Source organism: Paramisgurnus dabryanus, chromosome 23 (assembly GCF_030506205.2).
Source record: "Paramisgurnus dabryanus chromosome 23, PD_genome_1.1, whole genome shotgun sequence".
Classification (NCBI taxonomy): domain Eukaryota; kingdom Metazoa; phylum Chordata; class Actinopteri; order Cypriniformes; family Cobitidae; genus Paramisgurnus; species Paramisgurnus dabryanus.
The window spans coordinates 3,301,374-3,311,023 of NC_133359.1; the positions used below are offsets into that span (position 1 = coordinate 3,301,374).

General features: G+C 36.2%; 1 protein-coding gene across 1 annotated transcript; it reads left to right on the top strand.

The window, feature by feature from the left end:
* The first annotated feature begins 1,993 nt into the window (after positions 1–1,993).
* On the top strand, positions 1,994–5,928 carry LOC135768252 (uncharacterized). Its single transcript, XM_065277485.1, has one exon. The coding sequence runs from the start codon at positions 3,072–3,074 to the stop codon at positions 4,287–4,289; it is 1,218 nt and encodes a 405-aa protein (XP_065133557.1). The 5' UTR covers positions 1,994–3,071; the 3' UTR covers positions 4,290–5,928.
* Positions 5,929–9,650: the final 3,722 nt, after the last annotated feature.

Here is a 9,650-nt window from a genome sequence, read left to right on the forward strand (position 1 = left end):
ACTAGTGTTAAAAACACATGAACCGTTAACTGTAAGTTATTATTACATACAGTGAAAATTTTGATTTGTACTTCAAATGCTATACGAATCTAAAAAATGGTAATAAATCAATCAATAAAAATGTAATAAAATAAACTGTTTTTGTTTAATGTTGCGCGCAATATTTTATTTAACCCTAATGGTGTTTCGTTTGAGTAACATTACACAATGTAAAATTATTAATTATGGTAAATGAAGAAAAATAAATGATGATAAATGAATAAAGGTAAGTGAATGGAAAAACATATCCATAATAATTCATAATTTTCCATGTTTGTTTTATATCAGGAAATAATACACATAATATAGCACCAAAATGCCATAATATAGCACCAATCAGCTCTGAATTCTTGGTATCTAGCAAAAACAGGCAAAACACATGCATTTCTTGTTTTCTTTAGATAGAGGATTTAAAGGTGCAGACTGTTTTAATGCAATGATGTGACTGTTAAACATACATTTTAGATGAAAGGTAACCTTTGGACTTTTTTCTAAAGAAAACATCACAGACTTAGTGTTTATTTACAGTTTTGCTGACCACTGTCACACTAGTTTGTATAACATCTCTCACGATCAGGCATTAAATTCAGTGATAAAGCTCATAATATGATATTATAAAATTGATGCATACTTACGAATGATCATCTAAAATCATAGATGAACACTTTTTATTTCAGTTTGCTACAATAAAGCCATAGTTCAACGTTAAAAATAGTTTAACAGTAAAGTGTTTAAATAATTTATTGGGACAACAACACATGCCATTTCTCACAAAACTGCAAAGTCAGTATAAAGTTGTACATGCATGTGCATGTATTTGTGTGTGGCACTTAAATGTCATATTGACCTCAAAAGAAATACTACTAAAGCTTTTAGTCTTCAGCAAAGATATACCTGTATCAGCACATCATGGTCAGGTCCATAGGGTCTGTGACGTCATCTGACCGCTAGAGGGGGCGTGCTGCAGTGACACCGTGGAAGAGCCGATCTGAACTTTGACGCATCACCTGAGTCTACACATTTACACTTATCAGTGCTCACAATTACAATACATTTATAGTAATATTTATACATACTTTATTAACAAACATTAAATATGGCTTAACAGATAAATCATTCTGGTACATTAAATCTGATTAAATTAAAATACACTCTGGATAACAGGTTAGATAATAATAATGACATATTAACGACAGTTATTGTAGTGTTACTGGGTAACTAGGTACAGTAGGCCTATGTTGCATAGACTGTATATTGAGACTCAGTTTCTTCATTTCTCACTTGCAATTCTTAAAATACACTTATTTATTTTACATTTTAATGCATTTCTTACGTCACGAGCAACATAATAAAATAGTATTACAGTGAATTGGTTGGTTGAAAACAACAATCGTACTCCTTTTTTTTTAGCCTTTATTTCATTGCTTTTCATATTTTTTATTCTTTTTAATTTCAAAAGGCACATTATTTAAATATTTATCGATTTATTTTTTATGCATTCGTTAATCACCTAAAAAAAGAAAATTATGTCATTTACTCACTCTTAAGTTGGTAAAAAAAAGAATAATTTATTTGTTTTGCTGATGTTTGCTTTGTTTCACTACTGACTTTCATACAATGTTTTCATACTATGGATGTCAATGGTGCTCGTGCTTACTAGATTACAAATTGTTCAGCAGAACAGAGACATTTGTGGTTTGGAACAAGTTAATTTTGACAGAAATGTCATCATATTTTTTTGTGGAGGGATTCCTTCAATAAATCCAATATAAAAACCTCCCAATATCATTATGCTAAGTTAAATCGTTTTGCAAATTTACATTAACCTAAATAAATTGATAAATAAACGAATAAACTTATTGCGTAACAAGAAATTGGGATAATGGAATTTGACCGCCTCTCTTTCTCTCTCTCTCACTCGCTCGCTCGCTCTCAGACCACGTGACTCTCATGTCCCTGTTTCGGTTGCTATGGAAGAGAGACGGTCCGTGGCAACGCTTTACGCTCCTAACCGAGAGAGAGAGCGAGTAACGCGAGACGGGTTTGATCTCAGATAGAAAGAGAGAGAGAGAGAAAAGAGAGAAACAGACAGAATGAATCGAGCACTGCTGGAAACTTTACGATCACATCTCTAAGGGTTTTGTGTGGGATTTGGATCTGCGCGTTTCACACAGACGGAAGTTATCACAGTTCGGCATCATCGGTTCGGTTCACATTGCCGCCGGCCAGGTCACCACGAGAGCACGAGCCCGGGATCAGCTGCCGGGACGAAAGCCGCGTGCACGCGAGAACACGGCTCAACGGCAGCAGCAGCGTTCACACATCTGCATCTGCAACTGCAGACTGTTACTGAAAAGTTTATGACTTTACTGTAAGTCCATAAAGTCTACATTTTAACCAATAATATTATATTTTTCAACAAATAGGAAACTACGACGAGAGGACATATTTAGCAGCTGCTTTGACAACCATTTACTGTACATTTTTATATTTTTAAGTGGCTTAGAAACGAGCGAACATTTAACATTTTATTTAATGAGTCATTTGTGAACTGTTATAAGTAAACTTTACAAAAATATACACTGTGTTTACACTACAGTGACAAAATTAAGAATTATTTCTGTTACAGTTCAAACTATTTGTACAACTACTACTACTATTACTACTACTACTATTACTACTATTACTATTATTATTACTACCTGTTCCACAGTTTATAATTTTTTATTCATAAAGAAAAAGTGTTTCTTAACTGGATAAAGCTACACATAGCTTCACAATGGCTCTTTGCTGGTGTCATTGCTGTGTTTGCTGACATTGGACATTGCCGCATCGGAACCGTAAGGAAGTCGCCTGTGGTTGCAGCACCATGCGTCGCTTTACTGGCACTGTCACTGCTGGGTCAATCTTACTGAGTGAAACTGACACGGGAAGGGGGGGCGAGCCCCACAAACCGCCTCACCCTCTTACCCCGTCCTGAAAAACACACTCAGGACACACACAGACAGACGCCGGGCCAGCCGGCCAAAGGTATGGGCAACTCCTCTCGAAAACAGGATGAAGGAGAAGAGGAAAAGATGGAAAAAGAAAAGGGAGATGGAGAGGAAGAAGCCGAGGAAGAAGCAGAGGAGGAAGAAGAGGAAATCGTTGAGGATGATGAGCTGCCTCTCGGGGTCGACGAGCTTTTGGCGAGCGGAGACCCGGTGCTGGACCTGAGCTACTACAAGTTTCGCCGCCTTCCTCGAAGAGTTCTGGAACTGCAGTACCTGGAAAAACTCTACGTCTGTGGAAATCGTCTCCGAGACGTTCCCAAGGGCATCGCGCGGCTGCAGGGCTTGCGCACACTAGCACTCGACTTCAATAAGATTCCTGACGTTCCTTTGTCGGTGTGCCAGCTGGCCAACCTCACGTGTCTCTACCTGGGCAGCAACAGGTTGATGAGCCTGCCTCCAGAAATGAGGAACCTACGAGGCTTGCGCTGTCTCTGGGTGGAGAGCAACTACTTCCAGTGCTTTCCCAAGCAGTTGTATGACCTGCCCCACCTGCGCTCCTTACAGATTGGGGACAACCGCCTTCGCACGCTGCCCTCTGACCTGTGGCGCATGGAGTCCCTGAGGCGTCTCTGGCTGTATGGAAACCGCTTTCAGGAGTTTCCACGTGTGCTCCTCAAGATGGAACAGCTGGAGATTTTGGACATGGACCGTAATAAGATATCGGAGTTCCCGAACTTGCACCACCTCCCCGCACTGCGACTCTTCTCCTACGACCACAACCCGGTGAAGGAGCCGCCACGTGTAGGGAAGGAGGTGTTAATTGTCGGGGAGGGGGCCGAGGAGGTCCTTCAAGCCAGAGAGAGAAGGAGAGATGCGAAGGAACGAGCAGAAAAGGAGGCTGAGGAAGCGGCGGCCGCGGCTGCAGCGGCGGCCAATCCGGTCATTCACGGAATACTCAAGAAACTTAGAATGAACTCCGCCCTTAATTTGGCAGCAGCTAAGGAGAAAGAAACTAGTGGGACTGTGGATGAGGATGGACTGCAATGTAACGATGAAGAGGGCGAGCTTGAGAGAGAAGATGAGATTGAGTATGAGGAGGAGGAGGAGGGACTGGAGTATGAAAGGGAGGAGCTAATATGTGAAGGGGAGGGGTTTGATGAGTACGAAGGGGGGTGGTTAGAGTATGAACGAGCAGAAATTAACTATGAATATGAAGGGGAGGAGCAAGAAGAATATGTGCAAGAGGTTGTAGCTTGATATTTGCACCTCTTGCATGGGTTTCAAAGTAATGACATTTCTGTGCCTCTAGCAGAATAAAAAATTGCAATCTTTACTATTTGCGAGCTTGGGGTCGAAATACCTGTTTGTTGAACAATGGCAGACCTGAGAATTGTTTGAAACTTTTAACTCTTTCCCCGCCATTGACAAGTTATCTCGTCAATTTAGAGAAAACGCTTTCCTGACAAGTTATTATGGCAAACCTTATTTCCGCTATTATCCACAAGGTGGCAGTCTTACCAAACTTAAAGCATCCACTGATCCAAAAACAGTAAAAACTCTGTGTATGTTTTGATTATCTTTCTGAATCTGATCTCTAACCAGAGTTTTTCCCGTTTATTTGATATACTGTATGTTTATATATTTATAGAAGAACATTTTCTGAAAGCCATTAAACTTTTGTGAAAATCAAAAAATGCAGGCACTGGCTGACAATTTTTTTTAAACGCTGGCGGGGAAAGAGTTAAAAATATTTTTGTGCACACAAGGGTTGCAGGTTCAATCCCACGAGATGTGATGATGGCACTTAACATCTTACCTCAAGCTACGTCTTGAGGAGATGAAAGCAGCGTGATGTTTTTCTAATAAACAGCATCTGCTGGATAATATTAGTGAGAGAATATGAAGGAAGCGTTTAGTTGTAAGCACTTAATTCATAACATGACATGTTTTGCTTATAAATTTGGCTATTGTGCATTTGAATGACCACTTTTCTAATGCATAAGTTATGAAAGTGTTGCTATTATTAAAAGTACTTTGCAGGCCGGTCCATTGCTGCAATCTTTTGGGTTTAAAAACTCAACTGTGAAGAACCTGTGAAACTGCACAAGTTTTATGCATCAAAACTATGTTAATGTGTGGTGTGTGTTTATCATTTTCGTGCAGACTCAGTTTGGTTTGTAAGTGTACAGCTCTGCTCAGACTCCGGTGTTCTGTTTATAAGAAACTTGATAGTGCGATTGCAGCGATGTGTGTTGGTGAAACCAAATATTGTCTTATTAAATAACCATGAAGTTTTCTAAACATGTTTCAATGATTCATGTCTTGTGAAGATCTGATACCGGCCATTATACTGTAGCACATTTCAGACTATCTTATATTGGTGCGTGTCAACCAAATGGTCTAAGATTCAGTCCTTAGTGTTTCCCACAATGTTTCTGACTTTATTGAAAATGTCACATGCAAATTTTCAATACATCGCTTGGCACAGACCACACTCAGTACGGTTTTAAACTCCAAATCAACTATGAGAGTTTTAAGTTTCCATTTTGAATTCTGCTGGTGAGAGACTTCTGTTATGATGGGAGACAGATGGGAAGAATGAGCCAAACATAGCACTAACTAAGCAAACCATCTCTCTCTTTCTTTCTCTCTCTCTCTCTCTCCTGTCTTCTGCTCAATGGGGGCCTGAGATTTATTTAGGGACACATTGAGGGATTATACAGTCTTGAAATAAGGCTGTGACGTTTGGGAGGTTTTTAAACCATTGCACAAAACTAGACACTGAAATTGGTCTATGCTGATTTGTTTTGACAGGTGCTTCACAATGTGTTAATACAGTATTTTAGTGGTAAATTTGTACTTTTTTTGTTCTACAAACATAAACGAAGGAATGAGTTAGGAAAGGTATACTGTAAAAATTTTCTGTAGAAATTACAGTATTACTGCCAGGTGGTTGCCAGTAATTTACTGTAGATTACTGTATTTTATTTACTGGCAACCGTTTGTAAATGAAAATTAAACATTAACGAGTCTTTATCTTTACAGGATAAAACTATAAAATAACAGCCTCATGCAAAGCATTCTGGGAACCAAAATCTGAAGGAAAAAATCTGAAAAAGGTTAATGAGGATTTCTGGTTCCCAGAATGCTTTGCATGAGGATGTTATTTTATAGTTCTATTCTGTAAATATAAAGACTTGTTAATGTTTAATGTTCATTTACAAACTATTGCCAGTAAATAAAATACAGTAGATTTATATATACAGTAAGTTACTGGCAAACAGCTGCATAATAACAGCAAATGTTTTACAATGAATTTAAATTTTCTGATACATTTTAGCACTTGAAAGAAAACCACAGTTCAAAGAAATAATGAAGAGCTTAAATGCAAAACCCTCTTAAGTGCGTCTGACATGTTTTCTCGAAAATAAGAAAATATTTATTAAACTTTTTATTGATTCTACCAACAAACCAACATTTCTGAATGGCAAGGATTAAGCGTATTTGAAGCAAAAGTATTTGACATATTTGAGTATTTGGTTAATATCATTATCTCACTTTTCACAAATTTGGTTTTTGGGTCAATGACGTAACGTTAATTATTTTGTGTCCGAATGGTTCAATTAAATGTTAAGGGTTAAAATTTCGAAATAAATTTGCAGATTACTTGCATACATGATTTTTTTGATGATCAAGTCTGAAATTTCTGGTTTTATTTAATTTTGAAAAATGTTTGGGGGATAATTGCAAAAATGTCAATGTGGTGTAACCGGTCTTTTTCAATTGGTGTAACTAGTATTTTTTAAATGACAATAAAAATGTATTCATAAAATTGTGGGGGGGAAAATATAGTCATCTAGTTTAGTGTAATATGATTTTTTTTTTACATACATTTTTACATCATTTGTCAAAGATTTTTCAGAAAACAGCTGTTTTCAGCATATGTCCAGACAAATATTTCAAAAACACATTAAAATTTACATTTAGAAATAACTAATAAAATGTATTTTCGTGTGATATTTTATTATTATTATTATATATTTTTTGATGATTATCCTTACATGCCATCAAGGTGGATAAAATATTTAATATTTCTCTTTTTTTTGGCGCAATTGGTGGTTACACCATTTGACATTTTCAGGTCCATTCAGTCTTAACTTTCATAAAATGGTGCAAATGTAATTTTTTAATTGCATAATATCAACATAAATACAATATGTGCATTGAAATATACTTGATGCATGCTTTTAAAACAAGGTTTTTTTAAAGATTTTTGAATTTCTCATTTCGCCAAACCGTTTTGGTCCATGACCCGTTTAGTGGCTTTTGCATCTGAGCGCCTCAAATGTTTCAGTATAGAGTTTAAATAGAAAATGTGTCAATTTCAGTTTTCATATTTATTCATTCGTTCCCAATCATTTTATATTTACAGATTTTCCAGTCACACCTGGCAGCTGTTTTACTTAAGTATTTCACTAAACTTTCCGCCCTCCTTCATCCATCAAAGAGCTTTTAAACGTTTTTTTCTCAGTCTCCTGTCACTTCTCATCACTTGCAGAAAGAAGAGATCCCATCTGTTAAAATATTTAGGCAATGTTACGAGTCTGTCATCGCTGCTGTGAGAATCTTAAACGAGCGCTTTGGCACATCTCGTGACAGGAAGTGGAGAGAATTTTGTCCCCGCCCCTTTTTGCTTGCCAGAGTCAACACGGGCCATCAGAAGCGAATGCCTATACACGAATGCACACTGCTCAGGTATCATCAAACCGGCCACGTTTTTATTCGCAAAAACACATTCCTTCATTCACACATTATGTGAGATATTCTGTTGTCATAGTTAAGTATAACTGGGAAAAGCTTTCGCAGTGATGTGTGATACAGGATCTGCCAGGCGGCAATAAATGCCTGTGGTCTCTAGCTGTCACTTGATGGTAGTTTAAAAGCTCTAATATCTACCATTTAGGTACAAATGTGTTTACATATTGACTATAGAAATATTGAATTTCTCAATTAATGATACCTTTAAAGCTACGAGTAAGTCCACTGGCAAATTTTTGGCACAGCCGCCACTCCCAGATCCTTAGGCGCCGAGTATCTGAATGCTGTGATATTGTCCAGATCTGTCGAGGTGAATGAAGTCGCTTGGTATAAACATTTCGTAGTCTTACTGCTACAGTAGTTTATGCTACAGTAGCTTCATTTAGACTCAAGGTCAGCAGCACGGCAATGTAACACCAAGCTATGAACAAGAGCTGTGGATCTGCTTGATATCTCACTGCCAGATCTCAGCAGAAGTCATCTGTTGTCTGTAATACGAGTGAGGGACGGCCTATCATGGTCCAACGCTTGTGATTTTTCTCTTGATAAGTAGGCCATGTTTGCACGTTTTATATTCCAGTTGGTCGCTTTTACACTGCAAGCCATTAAAAGCGTCATCAAAAGGCCAGACTGCAGTGTGAAACCTTAGATATTTACATTTCCTTAGGAAAATGTGAGAAGTGCTTGCCCATGCAAAATTAACCATGATTTGAGAATGCAAATTTTTACACTGTTCAAAAACCTGTTGTTTTTGCAGTAAAAAAAACCCGCCAGGTCTGGTAATACGTGGCATAAATAATGCTATAAACATTAGTAAAACAACACAAGATGTAACATAAAAATAGGGCTGTCAAAAGATTAATTGTGATTAATCGCATACATAATAAAAGTTTGTGTAATGTGTGTAATTATTTTGTATATAAATACACACACATGCATGTATGTATTTAAGAAACATTAACATGTATATATTTATATTTTGATATATTTTATATTATAAATAAATAAAAACTTATATTTTTAATCTAATACATGTATGTGTGTATTTATAAATACATAATAATTACATACAATACACACACAAATATATTATGCAAATGCAAACTTTTATTTTGTATGCAATTAATCACGATTAATCTTTTGACAGCCCTACATAAAACACAATTATGTATGCAACTGGTAACAAATACAATATTGGAAGGTTGCAAGGAACATATTGTTTTTCTCCATAAATCATACAGTGACTTGTATTTTTAATAGAGATGCATAACAATTAATCACGATTAATCTATAGCAGAATAAAAGTTTTACATCATATATGTGTGTGTGAACTTTGTATAACAACGTTGTGTAGATAAATGCACACACATGCATGTAGAAATGTAGAAATGTTTACATGTATATACATTTGTATATATTAATGTATTAATTATTATATATATAAATACTTAACACTTAAATATATATATATTTCTTCTTCTTAAAATGCTACATGCATGTGTGCATATTTATATATACATAATTATTATACACAGTTCACACACACATAAATGATGTAAAAAACTAAAACTTTTATTCTGCTATAGATTAATCGCGATTAATTGTTATGCATCCCTAATTTTGAACTTACAAAAACCTCAACATGTAATATAAGAATTTTAGAAACCGAACATTTGACTTTACATTTAATTTTACGGTAAGATAATGTTGTGTTTCATCTATTAGTTTTTAACTGCATATGTCAAGCTTTTTAGAGTGTAACCAATTTACGGAATTTTACCATCGCATTTTAAAAAAATT